This window comes from Panicum virgatum, chromosome 2N (genome assembly GCF_016808335.1).
Source record: "Panicum virgatum strain AP13 chromosome 2N, P.virgatum_v5, whole genome shotgun sequence".
Lineage (NCBI taxonomy): Eukaryota > Viridiplantae > Streptophyta > Magnoliopsida > Poales > Poaceae > Panicum > Panicum virgatum.
In genome coordinates this window covers 59,358,067-59,382,084 of record NC_053146.1, presented here as the reverse complement: position 1 = coordinate 59,382,084, position 24,018 = coordinate 59,358,067, and the positions used below count along the sequence as shown (strand labels likewise).

At 49.0% G+C, this 24,018-nt stretch overlaps 1 protein-coding gene across 1 annotated transcript; it reads left to right on the top strand.

Moving 5' to 3' along the window:
- Positions 1-11,337: 11,337 nt before the first annotated feature.
- On the top strand, positions 11,338-13,626 carry LOC120662833 (disease resistance protein RGA5-like). Its single transcript, XM_039941900.1, has 3 exons — positions 11,338-12,203; positions 12,580-12,857; positions 13,622-13,626. Exons 1-3 carry the CDS (start codon positions 11,449-11,451, stop codon positions 13,624-13,626), a joined length of 1,038 nt encoding a protein of 345 aa, XP_039797834.1. The 5' UTR covers positions 11,338-11,448.
- Positions 13,627-24,018: the final 10,392 nt, after the last annotated feature.

Here is a 24,018-nt window from a genome sequence, read left to right as displayed (position 1 = left end):
AAAACTGTAGATAATTCTCATTAAATTATAATGGACTAGCATGTTCCAATGTTCCATAGGAATGTCATACTTTTTTTTGGGAGTTTTTTTGCTGCCTCGGTGTCAGGGCATGTGGCATAGGTGACGCCGCGCTACCCTTCATCTTATCGTCGTCGTTGCAGAGGATAAGCTCAACCTCAGAAGCAGGAGGTGAGCGAAGATCCGGCCGACGCTTGTGCGTTCCCCACGGACGGCGCCAGATGTCGCGGCTCTAAGAGGAGGGCCACAGCCGGGTGGCGTAGTGCACCCGCCTAATCCCTGAAGGTGGTTACTCGGGGAAGTGCAAGCGATACCCCAGATCTACTCATCAAGCAAGCACACAAGAACACTCGAGGATTTAGAGTGGTTCGGGCCGCCGGAGCGTAATACCCTACGTCCACTGAGAGTAGTATTGCTCTTGTGTCTGTGGATGAGTCTATCCTCTGCCTCCCAGTCCCCCTTTTGGACTTGGGCTCTTCTCTAACGGGCGTCTCCTTTTATAGCGCAAGGAGGACGCGTACACAGGTGTTGGACCCCAACATGTGGGCCAAACAAGGATGTATAGTATACTACGGAAAAGATACTAACAGTGCTTGAGATTCTCTGAAGGGGGTCTCCACTTGTCCCATCGGCTAGGCGCCCGTTGAGGCAGTGTAGGTTGCGGCGTAGACTGTTGGGTCTACCGCGTAGGCGTTATGATACTCCGTCGCCGAGCTGTCGTGTCCAACTGGAGTAGCAGACTGACGCGCGTGAGTGGATGGTGCCAGCGGCTGCACTGTGTGCCTTGGTAACGCGCGATCAACAGTACAGCCTGGCAAAAGTCTCCTCGCGCTCTGCTGTGGCAGAGCGCACTTAACGTCTCCCGCATTGAATGTGGTAGGTGGGCAAGTCTTCTCGAGGGAGCTTGGTAGCCGTGTGCGCACCTATGCCTGCGGACATGTGGCAGCTCCGGACCCCCTCAGGTGAGGTGTCTGTTCCCTCCCTGCAGAGGGGTCCGGATAGTATATGGGGGTCCGGGACCCGTGGGGGTCCGGGGCCCCCGGCTGTTTAGCTGAGCGCTCTCTTCTCCGGAACACGTGGTGACACCGGACCCATCCCGAGCGGGAGGCAGGTCCGGGACTGTTGGTCCGGTGAGATGGAGCCGGTCTCCAGGGGTCCGGCTGCTCAGTTTCTTAGGGCGTAGTTATGGATAACTACACGGGTCTTGACATAGCAAGAGGTGGTACCCCAGTCTAGAGGTACCGACAGTGGCCCCCGGGTCCACCTCGGGGGAGGTACGAACCCGCAGGTGGGGCCATTATCGTGACGTATCGCGACGCAAAACTGGTTGTGCTGGTGTGCTCATGTCGAGAGCGGGTGCTCCGGACCCCCTAAAGGCCGTAGCACTGGTCGCCAGGTTCAGGTACTAGGGCGCTTTCCGCAGGGCGGCGAAGGTGCAGGTTTAGGGTACGGAACCAAGCTAAGCGGCTGCACGGACCTCGATCCGTCCAGGGAGCGAGCACCACTTCCCCGGACCCGGCTCCAGCGACCGTGGCGAGCGGTCTCCGCCGGAGCGGGCCACCGGAGCGGACTTGGAGCGACCGTGGCGAGCGGTCTCCGCCGGAGCGGGCCAACGGAGTGGACTTTGAGCGACCGTGGCGAGCGGTCTCCACCGGAGTGGACTTGGAGCGACCGTGGTGAGCGGTCTCCACCGTAGCGGGCCACTGGAGTGGACTTTGAGCGACCGTGGCGAGCGGTCTCCGCCAGAGCGGGCCACCGGAGTGGACTTGGAGCGACCGTGGCGAGCAGTCTCCGCCGGAGCGAGCCACCGGAGTGGACTTTGAGCGACCGTGGCGAGCGGTCTCCGCCGGAGCGGGCCACCGGAGTGGACTTTGAGCGACCGTGGCGAGCGGTCTCCGCCGGAGCGGGCCACCGGAGTGGACTTTGAGCGACCGTGGCGAGCGGTCTCCGCCGGAGCGGGCCACCGGAGTGGACTTAGACCGACCGTGGCTAGTGGTCTCCGCCGGAGCAGGCCACCGGAGTGGACTTTGACTGTTGCCATCAATCCTCCGAGATATGTTACCGGACCTCGCGGTGGGGCATAGGAAACCAAGCCTTATACTAGAAAGAAGTCCGGACCTCTAGACACAGCAGCTTCGGATACTAGGGTACTCGTAACAGTGCAGTGAAGTGCGTAGGCTTAGGGTACATTACCAGGCTAAGCGGCTACGCAGAACTCCTCCACCCCAGGATACAAGCACCACTTCTCCGGAGCAGGTCCCTAGAAGTTCGGACCATCTTTCAGCTAGAAGGGGTGTCCCAACCTGACTACAAGCCAGCAACTCAACTTGGATCGTTAGCAACAAAAGAAGGATCTCTGTTCAGAAAAAAGGAAACATGCAAGCTGAACGGACAAGTGACATTAAGCTAATGTAAAGATAGGACTGAGAAAGCAAATCTCCTTCATTACTTGATTTGTGGTGTACATCAGAGGCCGGGATTACGAGAGCGGACCTCTACCGCTCTGGACCACTTGCTGGTGTCGCCTGTTTGTGCGATGAAACCAGAGGTTGGGTTTACAAGGGCGGACCTTTACCACTCTGGACCACACGTAGGTACCGCATCATTACAAAGGGGAAACACACTCAATCCTATCTAGTGATAACCCACAGTTGTCGCCCCGTAAGGCGTGCATGTTGCTGGCCGTAGTGGAACTACCACCTTGGGGGCTCTTCTCAGTCGTTGGGGGCGAAGGCGCCCTAGACGTGCTTGTACAGCATCATCCAGCATCACCTCGAGAGCTTGCGGGGCTCTTCCCAGCACAAGAACTGTCCCACGCTCAGATAGCATGGGAACAAATTCTTTGGCTTTGAATGGTAGTGGCCCTGCCACTGCCGGCTGCCGGCGGAAGCCAGCCCGATGGCTGCCCTCGATGTGCTGAAGCCAGCTTGACGTCCTGGCACAGCGGAAGGACGGGTGCTCGTTTGGGCGAGCACGGAGCGTGGAGAAGGGCGGTCGTTCGCCGGCTTCGCCTTGGTGCTGGCACAGGGCCCCCGCGCCTTGCGATGGAGGCTGAAGCTTGTCTGCAGCAGCTCCAAGGGTGGCTTGAGCCAGGCGAGGGAGAAGGCGACAGACATCCTTCTAGCTCCAGCTCCATCTTGAGAGGAAACCTCGAGCCGACGTCGTGCCGCCGCAGGAGACCCCGAGTGGTTGCTTGAGAGAAAACCTTGAGCCGACACTAAGGTGTCGCAGGGTGACGGGAAGCAGGCGCCGCCCCCGCGCGCCACCGCGCCGGCTCTGAGGTGTCGTAATGGTGACGCATAGCAGGCGCCGCTGCCGTGCGCCACCGCACCGAGGACATTGCTGCCTCGGTGTCAGGGCATGTGGCGTAGGTGACGCCGCACTACCCTTCATCTTCTCGTCGTCGTTGCAGAGGATAAGCTCAACCTTAGAAGCAAGAGGTGAGCGAAGATCCGGCCGACGCTTGCGCGTTCCCCACGGACGGCGCCAAATGTCGCGGTTCTAAGAGGAGGGCCACAGCCGGGTGGCGTAGTGCACCCGCCTAATCCCTGAAGGTGGTTACTCGGGGAAGTGCAATCGATATCCCAGATCTACTCATCAAGCAAGCACACAAGAACACTCGAGGATTTAGAGTGGTTCGGGCCGCCGGAGCGTAATACTCTACGTCCACTGAGAGTAGTATTGCTCTTGTGTCTGTGGATGAGTCTATCCTCTGCCTCCCAGTCCCCCTTTTGGACTTGGGCTCTTCTCTAACGGGCGTCTCCTTTTATAGCACAAGGAGGACGCGTACACAGGTGTTGGACCCCAACATGTGGGCCAAACAAGGATGTATAGTATACTACGGAAAAGATACTAACAGTGCTTGAGATTCTCTGAAGGGGGTGTCCACTTGTCCCATCGGCTAGGCGCCCGTTGAGGCAGTGTAGGTTGCGGCGTAGACTGTTGGGTCTACCGCGTAGGCGTTATGATACTCCGTCGCCGAGCTGTCGTGTCCAACTGGCGTAGCAGACTGACGCGCGTGAGTGGATGGTGCCAGCGGCTGCACTGTGTGCCTTGGTAACGCGCGATCAACAGTACAGCCTGGCAAAAGTCTCCTCGCGCTCTGCTGTGGCAGAGCGCACTTAACGTCTCCCGCATTGAATGTGGTAGGTGGGCAAGTCTTCCCGAGGGAGCTTGGTAGCCGTGTGCGCACCTGTGCCTGCGGACACGTGGCAGCTCCGGACCCCCTCAGGCGGGGTGTATGTTCCCTCCGTACAGAGGGGTCCGGATAGTATATGGGGGTCCGGGACCCGTGGGGGGTCCGGGGCCCCCGGCTGTTTAGCTGAACGCTCCCTTCTCTGGAACACGTGGTGACACCGGACCCATCCCGAGCGGGAGGCAGGTCCGGGACTGTTGGTCCGGTGAGATGGAGCCGGTCTCCAGGGGTCCGGCTGCTCAGTTTCTTAGGTCGTAGTTACGGATAACTACGCGGGTCTTGACATAGCAAGAGGTGGTACCCCAGTCTAGAGGTACCGAAGCGCACTTGAGCCGAATTAATTCGGGCGGTTCTGCCACAGTCGTGCTGCTGGCCTACTTCCCAGCCAACATAGATCCCTTCCCTATCACCTACCTGGGAATTCCTTTAGGAATAAGGAAGCTAAGCCCGTGTTCAGTTCCAAACTTCCAAATTCAAAATTTTTTTTCCGGCACCCGCATGGAGACTTAAATCTAGACGAAATAAAAAACGCATTGCGACTGCTGTCTGTAAATGGCGAGACGAATCTAATGAACCTAATTAGGCTGTAATTAGATGCTAAATTGCTACAGTAATGCTACACTAAATAATCTCTAATGACAGATTAATTAGGCTAATTAGATTCGTCTCGCGATTTACAGACGAGTTCTGTAATTATTTTTGTGATTAGTCTATGTTTAGTATTTCAAATATAGAAAGATGCCTTTTCAAAATTTTTACAGGCTGCAACCAAACGGGGCCTAAACAAGAAAGATCTACAGCCTCTGGTCGACAAGGTTGCCAAACGCCTACCATCTTGGAAGGCAAATTTACTTAATAAGGCTGGTCGCACCGTGTTAATCAAATCCACGCACACGGCTCTGGCGGTTAAGATTTCCCCCTGGCAATTCAGTGCATAGATAAGATCAGAAAGGGATTTCTTTGGACGGGTGCAGCTTCTGCTAAGAGCGGTCACTGCTTGCTTGCTTGGCCGCGGGTCTGCCGGCCTCCTGATCTCGGTGGCCTGGGCATTATTGACCTGGAGCGGTTTGGTTTCGCACTTAAAATGAGATGGCTCTGGCTTCGCAAAACTGATCCAACTAGACCTTGGCACAACCTGATCGATGTCAGAGAGCCGATTGTCGAAGCCATGTTTCGTGCATCAGTGTACGTGGAACTCGGGGATGGTAACACGACATTGTTCTGGTAGGATCGATGGATAAATGGTATATCGCTGCAGGACATGGCGCCATGTCTGTGCAATGTGGTCAGCACCCGGGTTCGAGCTCAATGCACGGTGGCACAAGCTCTAACTAACAATCAATGGATCAGGGACATCTCGGGGGCCTTGACAGTGCAGGTTCTCGTGGAGTATCTTCAAGTTTGGGATCAAATGCAACTCATTCAGCTCAACCAAAACCCAGATCGGGTGTGTTGGAAATGGACTGCCGATCGATGCTTCTCCACGGCTTCAGCTTATCGCTCTTTCTTCCTTGGTCAGTATGCTGTCAAGGGTGCAAAACTACTCTGCAAAGCTCGCGCTCCTCCCAAGTGTAAGTTTTTCATCTGGTTGGTCCTTCATGATCAATGCTGGACAGCTCACCGTCGCAAAAGACGCAATCTACAAGTGGACGACTCTTGTGCTCTCTGCTGTCAGGAACCTGAAACCATTGATCATCTACTCACTTCCTGTGTTTTTTCGAGAGAAATTTGGTCTAGAATCTTCCTCCGACTAGGCTGGTCCGATCATGTCCCTCCTGCAGCTTGCACTGCCTTTGCCGATTGGTGGACTTCAGCCCACAAAAGGATTGCTAAGCCTGATCGCAAAAGTTTTGACTCATTACTCATTCTCGCGGCCTGGTGTCTATGGAAGGAGCGCAACCGGAGGATATTTGACCACCAAACACGCAGCACAGCAGACCTTTTTTCTCTTATATCTGATGAGGTGGTGTTTTGTGCCAAGCAGGTCACCAGCAGCTTGTTCCAGTAGCTACGGCCTTCGGCAGGTCGTTGGGTCGCCAAAATATTCAGATGTAATTTTCTCTTTTGCAAACTTTGAGTGACCAATTCCCTTTTTTGTAATTGGTCATTGTACATAAATTTTTCTATTCTTTTAATGAAAAACATGCTAAGGCACGTTCGCGAAAAAAATACGGTTGACACACCAAAAAAAAACTCTTCTACGAAAGAAGGCCCCATGTCCCACCCTTGCCTCATACCAACCTCATGTTCTGAACTAAATCTGTCCATAATAAGTATGCAGAAAAGGAATAATCACACAAAAGGAGCTGAGAGCTCATGCTACAGTATCGAGGTGAGATAAACATGGTCTCGAACGTTTCGAGGATGATCCTTACAGACAGCATCTTTTTAATCTGGAATTGCTAGTGTGGCATCGTGTCGCAAAATCCTTCAAGCCACAACTCAGTGAACCACAAAACAGGAAGCCCTCGCCCAACTTCTTTGTTTCATTGGAAAATGCAGCTAAAAATATTTATATAGATATATAGTACTCGTAGATTCTCCTATCGTTCTCCGACAACCTGACAAAATCTCAACTGTTGAGGGTGTGTTTAGTTCCCACAAAATTTTCAAATTTTCCATCACATCCCCTATCATATCGAAACATTAAATATATCAAATGACCCATGCATGAAGTACTAAATATAGTTAAATAAAAAAACTAATTGCTTAGTTTTGATGTACGTTGCGAGACGAATCTTTTGAGCCTAGTTAGATCATGGTAGGACAATATTTACCACAAACAAACGGAAAGTGCTACAGTGTGATACAGTGACTGATGTGACTTTTTCTCCCACCTTTTCACCCCATCTAAACACAGCCCGAGAAATTGGGGTTCTTGTCATCCATTCTCACGGTTCTTGTCACCTTGGATTCTGTACTGATCTTTTAGCTGACTTTAAGCTCTACTCTACTCAAGTTCTAATTAGACCAATCTCAGTGGTGCGTGCCATTGCACAGTTACCAACACTGTGTGTGAATTAGATAACCGAGCTGAAAGAGTACTATGGTGATAACACTCAGGGGCGTAGCTCTGGCCCCCTATGGTTCCCAATTTTGCATTATAAATTTGAAATTTGATTAAATTTTTATATAAATTGATATAGTTGGCCCCCCTAATAATAAAAAAATAAATTCTTGGCTCCGCCCCTGATAACACTGCTCTTGTCCTGACCGAAAATTTAAATATTAAATAAAAAATGCATGTCTAACTAGCATTTCAGCCAGAGAAGGCCTGATGGCGAAGAGATTCTGTTGAGCTGGCATGCATTTCGCGGCACGTCCGTCTGTCTCAAAACAGTTTCTTATAAATTGGGGACTGAGCAAAATAAAGGACGTATCAATATTGAATTCAAACTCCACCACTGTTGAAGGCGAACGTCACTTTCGTAATCTTGTTTAGGGCCTTGAGGGGATAATGCTTTAATTTGAACACAACTACACAAGGCACCTAGTATAGACGATGCTTCTTTGTTTTCCCCCCACCTGCATGGCACACAGTACAAGAACTTGTTCGCCTTATTTTATTTAATATATATCACCCTGGTTTGAAAAAAAATGAAGGGTTGCATTGGGATTTGAAAAGATATCTTCGCAAAAAAGTGAAAAGATATATTTTGGTAGGCCAAATGTTGAGAAATCTCTGCAGGACTACCAGCAGCAGAGCTCGAGTGCTTGACCAATACCAGTGTTGTGTTCCCATACGGACTACCATGTGCGTGTGTGGTCACCGCTGGGGGCTCATATCTATCTTGTGAAAGATAGATAAGGCATTTATTTTTAAAGTCTACTTAGACCTAATTATTTACTGTAAATATATTTAATATTTTGATAATAATAATTCAATATTTTATTAAATATATTCAACATTTAGCTTTCAAAATATTAAAACTGTAAAGGCAAAATGTTGAAATTAAAAATATAAAATATTAAAAATACTAAATAAAAATATTAAAGATTTCCTCTTCGGCAAGGCCCTTCGGCGGCGCATCGCGCGCGCCCGCAGCAGCACGCAGCCCGCAGTAAGCAGCAGCCCGCACACAGCAGCCCGCAGCGGCGGCCACGCAGCAGCAGCACGCGGCGCGCGACAGCGAGCAGCAGCAGCCCGCAGAGCGCGGCGGGCAGGCAGGGGGTGGCGGCGGCGCGTGATGAGGAGGGGGCACGATGAGAAAGAAGGTTAGGTTTGAGAAAATCCAACAAATGAAATAGTTTGCACGAATATCAAACACTAAAAAATCGGCAAATAAAATCAATCAAAAAATATATAGGATCCACCTCACCGCTGGGCATGTCCTCGGCCCCGTAGTCGGAGGCCCAACCCGGCAACACCGACCCAGCCCATTGCCGCTTTCGTTCGCGCTTGTACCGTCAACCGTGTAGTACGCAGTACGCACGCATAGCAGGCACAATCCCCTGTCTCGCTGTCCAGCGTCCGGTGCCTTCCTCATCGACGTCTTTGTCTGCACGTATCGGCGCCATTGCCGTCTCCCCGTGCCGGTCGATCGAGCAGCATGCCAGAATCGGTCGCCGATCGGTTCGCCATTGGCGGCGATTCCTGCTTGCGTGGTCCCTATGCGCCAAGGACGGCGGGAGGCCGCGTCGTCCGCACCGAGCCAGGACAAGCGAGTCCGACCTGACTTCCACCCTGTTCGGCTGCTGGGCGGTTGCGGCTGCTGCTGGCGGCTGTGGCGTGAGTGCAGAACCAGCCAAGAGCAGCCGGCCGAGCACCAGCCAAGCACCAGTCGAACACAGGCGAAGTCGAGTTTGGACAAGATATTTTACAAGATTGTGTATCATCATATCATCTGCATGTGTGATTTTTTGGTGAATTTAGACGATTTTTTTGCCGTGGTTTGTATGAGTTTTCACAGTAGCCTGGTTTCCATAGCATACGTTGCCTTGTTTTTTAACCAAACAAAGGTATTTGTTCCGGCTGTAAAAAGGTAATACTTTATAGGAAAAAGTCCGGTTTACACCCTCCAACTGTCGCAAAAGTCTGATTTTCAACCTTCAACTACGAAACCGGACGACATAGGCCAACCAACTATCAAAACCGGGCAAATTTGACCCCTAGGGTGGTTTTGAAGGTGGTTTTCCATTTTGTGAGAATTAAAAATATTCAGTTTTACACTAAAAATTTATAAATAATTCATTTTAAGTCAAAAAATTATGAAATTGGTATCACAAGTTTTCTAAAAATGTAACCTATCTATTGTCATATGACTTGTAAGCTATTCATATCTAATTTTTTTATGTTCATAATATTTAGCTACTTGCAGTTATGCCTATGAACTTTAATAACTAAGATTCAAATGGAGCAATAATAGATAGTTACATTTTTAGAAAAAATTTGGTACTAGTTTCATATTTTTCTAATTTAAAGTGAATTAATTTTGATTTTTTTAAATCTAATTAGGTTTATTTAATTTTTTTTTTCAGAAAATGCAAAACCACCCCAAGGGCCAAATTTGCCCGGTTTTGACAGTTGGATGGTCTAAGTTGTCCGGTTTCGTAGTTGAAAGTTGAAAATCAGACTTTTGCGATAGTTCGAGGGTGAAAATTAAAATTTTCCCTACTTTATACTAGTATACTACTCGTTTCGTTCCAAATTATTGTCGCTTTGTTCAGTTTAAATCGTACATTTTTTTGAATAAGACAAATGGTTTCGAAGTTAAAAAAGTTAAACAAATTATAATTTAGGATAAGAGAGTATTAAGTGCCTGTTTGAGAGGACTCCACTCCCAAAACAGCCACTATACTCCACCAACTCCACTCCACTCCACCACATGTACTCTATTCTGGTTGGGTATATGTGGTTCCACTCCACAACTCTAAAAGGCCAGCCCACCTCATTTCACCCCACAAGCCCAGCTAGGCCCACCATTCCACACCCTACTTACATGCGGGTCCGGCTTATCTTCTTCCACCTCCACACTTTCCCCTCCTTCGCGCTCGCCGAGCCTGCCCCGCTCTCCACACTCGCCTCGCTCGTCGCGGCAGCCGAACTCGCCGTGCTCGCCTCGTTCGCCGTGGCCACCGCACCTACCGCGCTCGCGCCGCCCGCCGCGGCCGCCGAACTCGTCGCGGCCTCCGCACCTGCCGCGCTTGCCATGCCTGCCGCGGCGGCGGCAAGGGGCTCCACGGCGGCGGCATCAGGGGCGGAGCTCAGTAGAGGCGAAACTGGGCTCCGGCCCCTGCTTGCCGAAAGGAATTTTTCTAATGTCCCATTAACGCATAGCCTCTGGTGTATTATTGTCCATTCAAAGTCCACAGCTAGTAGCCACGTGCTGCAATTTGGCCCCCCTTGCTCTTGGGTCACGTTCCGCCACTGGGCGGCATGGTGGGTTCACGGCGGCGCGAGACCTCCATGGCGGCGGGGCTCCACGGCAGCGGCACGGGGGCTCCACGGTGGCGGGGATTGGTGCACCTCCATGGCCGCCGCGGCGCTTGGTCCCGGCGGCAGGGGCACACCTCCATGGTGGGGGCATCTAGTGAGAGCAGCAGGAGGAAGGAGGCACGGGGAGGGAAAAAAGAAGCCACCCAACCCTTATTTCCCACTAATAAGTGATATGGTGGAGCTGGTGGAGCACCTTTTGAGGAGGTGGAACACTTTTCAAGGAGCTCCAAAAAAGGTGGAGTGAAGCCAATATTTAGTGGAGTGGAGTGGAGCTAGTTAGGGTGTTTGAGTATTTTTTCTTGGAATAGAGCTAGATTTGTTAGAGCAGAACTCTGCCAAACACCCCCTAAGTATATACTGTAGCTATCAATTGGTATTTTCTAAAGTAGAGATAGAGATACCCAATGCTGTGTACACAGTTACGACATCACTATCACCGGGAGCATTCAAATATGACGTTTATGGATGGTGGTGAGGTAGTGCATCTTTAGCAGCTAGGTGAGGGCATCGACCCGGGCGTGTAAATGGCGGCAGGGCACACAGCGTTTTGGTGGTCAATCCTGGCCTTGCAAATGGGGGACAACTCCCGAGTTCAAAGGGCAACCAATAAAAAGAAAGAGCAGAAAAGACAGCAGATAGCTGACTCTGGGAAATCCAGGGCCAACTATCAGAGAAGAAAGGGGACAGGGTTGCCTTCAGATGCAGAAATGTGCTGTTTTCCCAAACTTTCAGAAACCCACTTCACAACAGGACCTCCCCAATTTGCATCACAGAAGCCGAGTGTATTGGAGGATCAGCGATGGACTCCGTTCTTGCAAAGCTCGCGGAACTTACGTGGGACAAGGCCAGCAAACTGGACTTATTGAGCGGCATCGCCTTTCTCAGAGATGAGCTTTGTGCTGTGAACGCCCTTCTCAAGAAGCTTGAGGACGGCGATGAGCTTGACCCGCAGGTGAAGGATTGGAGCAACAAAGTGAGGGAGTTGGGCTATGACATCGAGGACTGCATAGATGATTTCGTGCACCGTGTTGGCCCCGCGGATGCCAGAGCCGGGTTTGTCGGGAGGTTTTCTCACTTCGTCAGCACTTTGAGAGCCCATCTTGAGGCTGCAAGGCAGATCAAGGAGCTCAAGACTCGTCTGCAGGAGATAAGCGAGCGGCGTAAGAGGTACAAGCTTGCACATCACATCCCTGGTTCTAGCTTCGCAGCCGTTGACCCTCGATTGCCGACGCTCTACAAGGAAGCAGACAATCTTGTGGGTCTCGATGGTCCAAGGGATGAACTTCTCAAATGGGTATTAGATGAAAAGAAACAACTGAAAGGGTTGGCTATAGTTGGATTTGGAGGCATAGGGAAGACAACGCTTGCTAATGAGGTTTATCGTGGGGTTAAGGGACAATTTGACTGTCATACGTTTGTCTCAGTTTCCCAAAGACCTGATATAACAAGGCTTCTCTATGGTATAAGATCGAAACTTGGTCACCAAGAGTCTTCTTACCCTTGCGACGTGAAAGACCTCATCGACGATGTTAGAGAATATCTACAACACAAGAGGTACTTATTATGTCTTTAACATCATGGATGAGATCTTGATCTTATACTAACAATTAATATTTAGCTTTAACAAGTCAATTCCCATATAATAATGTCTGGGATAATGGAAGTAATTCATCTTAAACTCCCCAAAAAACGCACGAGAAAGATATTGTCTATCAAGTATACGAATTTTGTTATTCTTCCTACCGATTGTCCCTTAAGCAGATACAACCATTTCCTTAGTCATAGTCCTATTATTCATGACCTTGGTTTGAATTGAATTGTCATTCCTTAAATATTTATCTTCTGAATCTATTGAAGAATTGAGCATGCTTTCATCTATATAATTGCAACTATCTAATCAATGCATGATCTGTTCCAAATAATTTCACAGGTACTTGATAGTAGTTGATGATTTGTGGGATACAATATCATGGGATACTATCAAATGCGCTTTACCAGAAACTAATCTCGGAAGCAGATTTATTGTAACCACACGGATTGATAGTGTTGCTAGGGCCTGCTGTACTCACCAGGAATCCGTGTACAGATTGAAACCCCTCAATGACCAGGACTCAAGAAGATTATTGTTTAGCAGAACATTCAGCCCCAATCGTGATTGTCCTCCACAAATCAAGGAGGTTTCAGCTGAAATCTTGAAGAAATGTAGCGGTCTGCCTCTTGCAATAATTACTGTTGCAAGCCTACTAGCCAATCGGCCAACAAGTAAAAAGGAGGACCGGGATAAGATACGAAATTCATTAGGCTCCGTGTTTGGTACACACCCCACGCTGGCAGGGATGAGACAAATGTTAGACTCTAGGATCAACACAGTGCATAGATCGAGAGGAATCCTTTCTCTTTCCTTTGTTCTAAGTACAAGAGTCCTAGATCTACAACATATACATAGAGAGATAGGGTAGAGGGGACCTTCGCCGCTTGCAGAGGAGCTTGAAGTGGATCCGGCCATCTCTGGTTCGGTGATGGAGATCCACTCAAAGGCGGCGACGAGCGGCGCAGAGAGGTCGAGCCCGGCGCGGTGACGTCGAGGACGGCGGCGACGGCGGCGGCGCGGAAGGGATGACGGCGGCGGCGGTGACTCCAGGGATGCCAATGGCATGCTTCCCGTCACTGGCTGCGCACCCTCTAGATCGGTTAGGGTTTTGACGGTGGGTTTTGGGGAGCACGACAAACTTGGGCGTGCGTGCCCCCTGCGGCCCCCACCTTTCTTTTATAGCGCAGTGTGACGGGGCCCGCCAACCATAGTGGGTTGGGCGCCCCCGACCAGGGGCGCGAGGGGGAGACCGAGTCGGACTCTGCCGTTGGGCTGAGTCCATCCCGAGATCAAATCCAACATTCTCCCTCTTGATCTCTACTTTTCCTTTCAACTTTACATTTTATCTTTAGCACTTTTCACTTTACTTGTTCCATCACAGATTAGCGCATAGAGCATGCTTCATCGTCACGATCAATTGCCGATAGATTCAACAGCTACCATACACTTCATTGTTTTGAAACAACTCTTTAACTTTTGGGCCCTATATAGTCCAGGAGTCACAGACTTTCCCTTAAACCCATGCCGGCTACGTGTTCACTGAACACGCTGGGTGGTAAGCCTTTTGTGAGCGGATCCGCAAGCATTTTCTTTGTGCTTATATGCTCAAGACTGATGGCATCACCCTGTATTTTCTCTTTCACAACATAAAACTTTATGTCAATATGTTTGGCAGCACCACTTGACTTATTGTTGTGAGCATGAAACACTGCGGGTTCATTGTCGCAGTACATTCTGAGTGGTCTTTGAATGCTATCTACCACTCTTAAACCGGGTATGAATTTCTTTAACCATTCTACCTGCCCCGATGCCTCATAACATGCAACAAATTCTGTATACATCGTTGATGATGTAGTAACACTTTGTTTGGAGCTTTTCCACGATATAGCTCCTCCTGCGAGAATAAAAACATAACCGGACGTGGACTTCCGGTCATCTATGTCTCCCGCAAAATCTGCATCTGAGCACCCTTCTATCTCTAGGGTGTCAGATCTTCTATATGTTAACATGAGGCCTTTTGTGCCTTGCACATAGCGCAAAGCTTTCTTTACCATTATCCAGTGTGCCTGTCCTGGATTACTTTGATATTTGCCAAGTATTCCGGTAACAAATGTCAAGTCAGGGCGTGTACACACTTGATCATACTGTAGGCTTCCGACAGCTGAAGCATATGGAACCGCTTTCATTTGATCGATCTCATATTGGTTCCTGGGACATTGAAATTTCCCAAATCTTCCGCCCTTGACTATAGGAGCAGGTGAAGACTTACAGGCATGCATACTGTATTTCTTTAGAACTTTTTCCAATAAGTCTTCTGTGACAATCCTAATACCCCCTTTCTTCTATCTCGGTGAATTTCAATTCCCAAAACAAATGAAGCTTCACCAAGATCTTTCATATCAAAATTTGAGGACAAAAATTTCTTTGTCTCCAGTAGTACACCGACATCACTACTAGCAAGTAAAATGTCGTCCACATACAGGATAAGGAAAATAAATTTCCCACTTTTAAACTTTGCATAAATGCAATTGTCCTCATCATTCTCTTTAAACCCAAATTTTCTTATGGTTTCATCAAACTTTAAATACCACTGCCTAGAGGCTTGCTTTAATCCATAAATGGATTTCTTTAGGCGGCATCCCATACGTTCTTTTCCTTCCACGACAAAACCTTTCGGTTGTGCCATGTAAACATTTTTATTTAGATCCCCATTAAGGAATGTCTTTTTTACATCCATCTGATGTAACTCTAAATTATAATGTGCCACCAGTGCCATTATAATTCTGAAAGAATCTTTACATGAGATTGGAGAGAATGTCTCATTGTAATCAATCCCTTCTCTTTGCGTAAAGCCCTTTGCTACGAGTCGTGCTTTAAACCTTTCCACGTTCCCTCTGGAGTCACGTTTAATCTTGTAGACCCATTTGCAGCCTACTGTTTTGGCTCCTTTAGAAATTTCCTCTAAGTCTCAAACACCATTGGAACTCATCGATTTCATCTCATCTTTTATAGCCTTAAGCCATTCTGATGAGTGAACACTTCTCATGTCTTCTTCATATGAAGCGGGATCACCCTCCATATGAGACTCTTCTGTATTATAAACTTCATAGTCGCTAGAAGTAGCTGACCTTCTGACTCTTTGAGACCTTCTAGGGGCTTCGACTTCTGGTACATTTTGTACCTCGACTTGTGGCACATTATCCTCTTGGGGCTGTTGTGCCCCCCCCCCTCATCTGTGGCAATTGGTTCTATCGGATCCTGAAGGACAGTTTCCCTATCATTATTTATTTCCACAGCTGGAGAACTCACAACAGGTGTTGGCATCACAATATTAGGTATTGTCGGTGCAGCAGCAACAGGTAGTGAGAAAAATGGCTCTTCAATCATCGGAGTGGGCACACACACCTGCTTCTCCTCAAGATTAATTTCTCGAGCTACCATGCTCCCCCTTACCATTTATTCCTCCAGGAAAACAGTGTGTCTTGTTTCTACAAACTTTGTGTGTCTGTCTGGACAATAGAAATGAAAACTTTTGACTTTTCTGGATAGCCAATGAAATGACAGCTCACTGTCTTGGGATCCAGTTTCCCAATATTTGAGTTAAATACTTTAGCCTCAGCCGGACTCCCCCACACACGCAGGTGGTTTAGTGAGGGTACTCTTCCTGTCCACAGCTCGTACGGTGTTTTGGGCACCGACTTACTTGGCACTCTGTTGAGAATATGGATGGCGGATTTTAACGCCTCCATCCACAAACTCAATGGCAAGGTGGAGTAACTCATCATACTGTGCACCATATCCATCAGTGTATGGTTACGCCTTTCAGCCACTCCATTCTGCTGAGGTTCGCCCGGTGTGGAATACTGGGCGACTATTCCATTTTCCTGTAGAAACCTCGCAAAAGGTCCAGGAACTTGTCCATACGGGGTATGCCGACCGTAGTACTCCCCCCACGATCAGATCTTACTATTTTAATTATTTTATCATGCTGATTTTCAACTTCAGCTTTGAATATCTTAAATTTATCCAATGTCTCTGATCTTTCTTTAATTGGATAAATGTATCCAAAACGGGAGTAATCATCTGTGAATGTTATGAACGAGTCACAACCATCCACACTTCGCACATGAAAAGGACCACAAATGTCTGTGGGGATTATCTCTAAAGTTCCTACGCTTCGTTTGGCACCCTTTTTAATTTGCTTTACAAACTTTCCTTTAATGCATTCTATGCATTGTTCAAGATCAGAGAACTCTAGTGGAGGAAGAATTTTATTCTTTACTAATCTTTCAATTCTCCCCCTTGAAATATGGCCTAAACGACAGTGCCATAGTTTCGACGATTCAACTTGAGTTCTCTTTCTTTTCCTGTTCACATTCACTGACAAGGACGCTATCACATTTACATTCACATCATACACAGAATGTACTTTATCACTCATAGATAATAAATAAAGCTCATTATGAAGGAAAGCATCACCAACACAATTATTATCAAACCATAGTTCACATTTGTCATTCTCAAAATGGCAACCATAACCATCTTTGTCTAGACGTGACACACTAATCAAATTTCTATGAAGCGAAGGAACAAATAAAACATCACTTAATACAAGCATAAAGCCATTAACTAGCTCGAGGGAGACATCGCCAACAGCTTCAACTTATGCTTGTACTCCGTTTGCAACTTTAATGTGTCTTTCGCTTCTTAGCGTAGTCTTTGTCGAACGGAATCCCTGTAAAGAATTTGTAACATGCACAGTTGCACCAGAGTCAATCCACCAAGTAAATTTAGAAAACTGTATATACAAGGATTTATTTACGAATGAAATAATATTCTCACCTTTCTTTGCCATGATTGACTTTAAGAAGATAGGACAATCCCCCCTTGTAGTGCCCCTTCTCATGACAGTGAAAGCACTCATCACCTTCCTTTGGAGGATACTTCTTTTGCAGATGCTGATACTGCAAGGGTCCTTTGTCTTTTGACTTTGAGGGAGAGGCAGCATGGAAGGTCTTTTTCTTTTTGTTCTGATGAACATAGTTCACTGAACCTCCATGCTGACTTTTGATTCTGTCTTCCTCTTGCACACACATAGCAATTATCTTTTCCAGATCCCAGTTTTCAGGCTACATGTCGTAATTTACGACAAAAGTCTCAAACTGGTCTGGTAGGGAAGCAAAAACCAGATGGACAAGGAACTTCTCTGGAAGATCCAACTCCATAGGTTTGAGCTTAGCATTCATGTTGCTCATCCTTAGTATGTGCTCTCTTATGCCTATGTTTCCACCATGGTACCTTTCTGTGACCAGCTATTTTATTAGCATGGTTGCACAAGTCTTTGAAGAACCAGTGAACTGGCTCTGTATTCTCTCAAGGTACCCTTTGGCGGAGTCACACTCTGCGATTGAGCCCACTATTGCAGGCTCAATCGTGTTCTTTAGGAATGCCATACATTTCTTGTTGGCATTTCCCCACTTTTTACTTTCTAAGTCATAAGATATCTTTAAGGGAGCATAGTCCCTTTCCTTTTTCTGCCATTCAGCATCACTGTCCTCTTTTGCCCTGGCTGGTGTAGGTGGCTCTTTAGGCTTAGGTCTAGTGAGAACCCAGTCCACCTCTGCGCAAACGAAGGCTAGGCCAACCTTCTTGCGCCATTCTCCATAGTTGTCACCTTTAAGAGTTGGGACATCCTTGATGCAAGTCATCAAGTACATCCCTCCTTAAATGACAAAGAAAGTGAAAATACAACAATAACAATTGCATGAATTACTTCCAACGTTGGTCAAAATTAACACATACAACTGTTTATGCAATTAAATCTATATCACCGTTGGACAGAAATAGAAATAAAAGCAAAACCATACAAAAAATATAATATTACTATTAACAACGTTGGTAAAAAAATAACAATATCATATTTCACTTTTCAAGTAATCTCTTTAAACATGCTCTTCAATTTAATTGTGACGTTGGTTCGAATTAAATTAGAGAGCAAATAACTTTAATCTTCGCAGCGGAAACATGTAAAATACATTTATTCAGAAGCAATATCACTGTAAAACTTTACTATTCTCTAAGACAAATAATCCCGTTGGTTTAAATTTGAATAGAGAGTGAAACTTTACAAAAATTCACTAAATAATTGCTTCTGAAAAGAATAAAATTGTGCTCTGTGTATTTGGCATGGTGACCAAACACTATGCACTCTTGGGCCGAAAACAGCTCACCACGGCGGCCCGGCAGGCGCACGGCCTGCCCGCGCGCGTGGCACCCCGCGACCCAGGCCGCAACCTGGGCCTGGGCCGGGATTTCGGCCCGTGCGCGAGCCCCACCTGGGCTGATTCCAGCCCGCCAGTCGCCGATCGCTCTCGGCCGTCAGATCGAATCCGATGGCCCAATGTCCTCTTCGGCGGATCAAAACCGGCCGCCGGCCGGTTCCCCAAACCCTAGCGCCATTTCGCTCCCTCCTTTCTCTGTCAGCGCCAAGCGCTGGCGGCCACAGGCCGGAGGAAGCGGTGGCGCCGCCGCCGCCCCCCTCGCCGGTGCGCGCGCATCCTGTCGGGAGCGCGCCGCCGTCGAGTGGGCTAGCGGTGGTGCCCTGAGCCCATACGCGCAAATCGGGGCGGAGCTCTGTCGAGCGCAGCGGCTCCTGTCCATCCCGCGCAGAGGCGGTCCTAAGCCGGAGAGCCGGCGCCTGCCGCGCGGCAATGGCCGGCGGTATTGCCGGCGACGGGACCCGGGTGAGTCGCGCCGCTCCTCTTTCCTTTTCTAGGATTAGAGTTTCGACTTTCGATTTTGATTTGCATCGATTCTTTCTTTTCTTTCTCTGATTCGTGACCGAATCTCCTTTTCCAATCTCGATCTACTCACTTGAGTAGGCAACTGATACCATTGTTAGACTCTATGATCAACACAGTGCATAGATCGAGAGGAATCATTTCTCTTAAGGAGGTGATGGAGAAAGATATTGGTATCCTTGGGGAGTTGCCCTCACTCATGCACCTCCATTTTCAGATCCAACAAATCCCTAAAGAAAAGATCATCATATATGGTGGCACGAGATTTGTGTTCCCAGTCCTTGTTAATTTTCAGTTCAAGTGTGAACGGAAAATGTCCCTGCAGCTCCTGATGTTTGAGGCAGGAGCCATGCCCAACCTGCAACGGCTTGAGTTAGAAACCAGCGTGGCATTGCTTAAAAAATGGGACGGTTGCACGTCTGCCAGAATGGAGCACCTTTTAGGCCTCAAAGAGATATGTGTAACCATGTGGCACGGCCAATGCACAAAATCTGAAATAATAGCTGCAGAGTGTGCACTCAGAAACTTCGCTCAAGTACACCCGAGCCGTCCGACCATCACAATTACAATAATATAAAGAACGGCGACTGCACGCCCACTATGGCATATCCTTAAATGGCAATGGTTGCGATGTGAGACAAATGGAATGATGGATCATAAGAGTCAGTGCAGCAATGAAAAGACCGCCATATATTATACTTACTGATTAGTAAACGATCATGTTAGATTAATTCGATTAATCTGATTAGTTCTAGTGATCTTGATCACACATGTCGATTTGAATTTAGATCCGAGTGTTGTTCGTGAGGCACGTTGCTTTAAGCGTAGCTTGCCTCCCCTCGATCAGCTGCACGATAGCTGATTGCTGACACCATCAGCATCGGCTGGCTAGCCAATAGCCTCGGAATGTGACGTTTATCCTCCTTGTCAATTGCAAGTCAAATTGACTGACACGCCTAGCGCACCATATGCGCGTCTGTTGGGTTCAACCTAGTACTCCGGAGTGAAACAAATCTCCCTAGCCCTAACGTACGTACGTGGAGCGTGAGGATTCCTGTCCGGCGGGAAATCTTCTTGGCACGCCTAGTGGGACACGACATCAACATCCATGACATCAACATGTTCCACTAAATCAACATGGTCGAAATCAAATCGACCGTGATGACGATGGTACCATACGTGACGGATCTGAGGTCAACACCAACAACATCCTCAAAGTCACCGAAGAACACCTTAATGACGTCAAGAAGCAATAGATGGCACACGCCGTCAATAGCTTCAAAGAGGCTTGCCTTCGGTCGTTCAGTTTGGTCGGCGGAGATGGGAAGGTTATTTAGAAAAGTACTTTCCCTACGCCACATCATATCATAATCTCTGAAGACCCTATGAAGTTTTGGGAGTTGTTTGATCAGGTCATGCATCAGTCAATAGCTTCAAAGAGGCTTGCCTTCAGTCGTTCAGTTTGGTCGGTGGAGATGGGAAGGTTATTCAGAAAAGTACTTTCCCTACGCCACATCATATAATCTCTGAAGACCCTATGAAGTTTTGGGAGTTGTTTGATCAGGTCATGCATCACGCCGGGATCAATCAATCGAAGGTTATGACAAACTTTGTCCAGAACGCCATCTATCAGATGATGACGGGCAACTGTACTCCTGGATACACAGGGCCGGCTTACTCCGAAGCAAAGTCATCGGCCGCCGTGGCTAGCAGGGCAGCGGCTTTACTAGCAGCGGGCATCGGCTCCCAGCTAATAGCAAATGGTGCTGCACCGGCAGGTGCGGGACCTGCTCCTACGCCGCCTCCTGTCTTCCAGCCGCCCCATTTCCATCCATGGGGACTCTAGAACAGACGACACCAACTTACACCACCAGCTCACCGTCGATGGCTGCATCAGCCAGCATGACACACAGTACTTGTTCTGTCTGGATGCCTTATTTTGTTTAATACTCCCTCCATACCCATAAAACAAGTCGTTTAGGACATAATTGTGCTTACCAAGGAGTGATTAATTAGTGTAGATTTTCCCATTTTACTCTTATTAAATAGGTTGGCGGGCATGGTTCCAATATCAGCTATAGACTGGTTAACTGGCTAGTGTAGGGAGGCCGGGGGCTTCAGGTCCCGGGGTTTGCCTGTTCGATTCCTCTCCAGGTCAGATTTTGCATGTGCTTTGCATGCGCGTGGAAGGAGCCAGCATGCGAGGCGCAATGAATGAAGCAGCAGACCCAAAGAATCAGGGAAGAGTCAGGGGCAAACGCGTCCACCGGAAGGCAAGGAATGCCGCAACGACTTCGGATGTGTTTAGTTTCCAACATCCTCCAAAATTTCTAAAATTCTCATCACATCGAATCATTAAATGTATCAAAAGATGCATGCATGAAATATGAAATGTAGGTAAACAAAATAATTAATTTTACAGTTTAGATATACATTTCGAGACGAATCTTTTGAGCCGAGTTACCCCATGATAGGATAATATTTACCACAAACAAACGAAAAGTGCTACATTTCACTACAATGTCAATTTTGCAGGATTTCGCAGAATCTAAACACAGCCTTCATTTGCGGAAACGCGTCCACCCTCTAAAACGACTTCAATTTAAAATTTAAGTAGTACCCAGTAGTGTTGTGTGTCGTACCCTGTGTGCGTGTGTGGTCACCGCTGGGCATGGCCTCGGCCCGGACTCGGAGGCGAGGCGCTAATTTACGGTTGCCCGTAAGTTGGGTTGCTCACGGTCGATTCCAATCAGGTTGAGGCGTTGAGCTAATTCCTGATCCCACTATTTCCAGTGTCTTGTACCCTCACGTCACGTCACCTCGTCCTGTTCCCCGGATCCAGTGAAACAAACCGCCGTGACACAATTATGAACAAAACTTTGAAAAAAAATTGAAAGAAAAATCTGACAAAAAGATTTCATAAAATTTGGACTAGAATATTTTGACATCGATAATTTTTGGAAAGAAAAGTCATGGTGCAAAATTTTTGTACAAGACAAATTTAGGATAAACAATAGTCCAGCAAAAAATTCTGAAATAGAAAATTTGGAGAAAAATATTTTGATATAAATTTCATGATAAAAAGTTAAAGAAGAAGAAAAAAGTTGAAGACAAAAAATTAGAAGATGAAAAGTGAAATCTGAAGAGAGTTGCCGGCCTACTGGCCCACGTGCACGGGCAAGCGCATCGACTGACTGCTGCGAGCGGTCGACCGCAAAATCAGCATTGGCGACTCGGAGGCCCAACCCGGCAACGCCGACCCAGCCCATTGCCGCTTTCTTCGTCGCGCGCGCATTGCTTGTGCTGCGTGTACGCACGCACGGATCCTGCTAGGGTCCCCATCGTCTGGCTGTCCAGCGCCTTCCTCAACGTCGACTGCACGTACGTGCCAGCATCGACCGCCGATCGGTCCGCCATCGGCGGCACTTCCAGCTTGCGTGCGCGGTCCCGTGGTGGGGCCATGGCACATCATCACCGATCCGATCGGGCAGGTGATCCCGGGCCAACACCAGACGACGGAGGAGGCCGCGTCGTCAGCCTCGCGACGGACCGCGCCGAGCCAGGACAAGCGAGCCCGACGCCGCGCCGGCAGGGCGCGCGCCCACGCGGCAGCAGCCTGCCGCGCGAGCATCTCTTGCAAAGTCGGCGCCAGGTCACCAGCCCGTGTCGTGTTAGGCGCGCGCCAGGGCACCAGCCCGTTGCGTGTCGATCATCCGTTTCTCACTAACGAGAACGCGCGAGTTCCTCGGTCACCACCAAGAACCTCTCGCGATAGGCGCCGTGGCGATCGACGAGCGACGACGCGGCAGCAATCCTTGACTCGGGCGTGGGGAAGGTGTCCTTAATTGGGGCCCCGGCCGGCCCGGCGACCATCGGCGGCGGCGATCGTTCGAGAGCGGCGCCGGCGCGCCGTCAGTCACCCGCCAGCCAATCATGTCACGCGGATCACGCGCCGTAGTCGCGTCTTCGTCTCTCGTATGGACCGGTGGTTAGCGGCCCACGTCAGCACTAGTAGTGCTGCTGCTGTTGCCGCATGCATACGAGTGCCGGGATTAGCGGACACGTTTGGTCATCTCACCTCGCCACGGCAGACGACGTGTGCCGCCGAACGTATCTTGGGTCACATCGCAGGCTCCCTGTTTGTTAGGGATTAGGATAGCATACGTGTGGTCCCCACTCATCGACTAAGAATAGATTAACAGCTCTACCTTATGTATCGCTTAACCAGGGGAATTAATAAATAAATTGTTTAAGTCGCTACCAAAAGTATTTTTTTGGAGACCGTCGCTACCAAAAGTAGAGTAGTGCGAGAGGGACCCGACCGCGATCGAGGGAGGAGGAACCGAACCAGCAGCACAGAGCTAGGGACAACCAACCCGTCTGCGCGAACCTCCCAAAATGGCCGGTCAGTAGCGGCCTGCCACGAACTCGTCCAACCTCGACCCGCCGGGTCCATCTCCTCCATCGCGACCCGCTCGCTCAGTCTCGGTCGTCCACTCCGCCGCCGCCGCCGCCCAGCGCGACCGAGAAAGCGGGAACCCCAAACCCGATCTGCCGAAGCCAGACGCTGATCCATATGCGTCACACGAAGAAGAAGACCCGTCCCGTTTCTAGAACATGAGCAGGCCAGGCAGGCATTTTTCTTCCTCAGCCGGCGGTCGTTTTCTCGTGGGCGGTTCGTCGGAGCCACGTGCCGACATGGATCCACCGGTGGGCATTAAACCCGAGCACGCGCACCTGTCTCGCTGCTCCCGACCGGCGTCGGCGGCGAGGGCGGAGCCGTGGATGCTACCAGAAACCCCAGATCGCGCGCCTCTCGCTATCACAGGGCCCACCTTGCAGCCACATCAGTATTATTAGGCCGTGTTTAGATGTTTTGAAAAAAAAATTGTAATGGAATCTTGCGAATTTGAAGTACTAAATGAAGTCTATTTACAAAACTTTTTGCACAGATGGATTGTAAATCGCGAGACGAATC

Bases quoted from the DNA above. Each gene is read 5' to 3' on its own strand.
- LOC120662833 (XM_039941900.1), top strand. From the start codon at position 11,449: ATGGACTCCGTTCTTGCAAAGCTCGCGGAACTTACGTGGGACAAGGCC. The intron at 12,204-12,579 runs GTACTTATTATG...ATAATTTCACAG, and splicing joins GAATATCTACAACACAAGAG to GTACTTGATAGTAGTTGATG.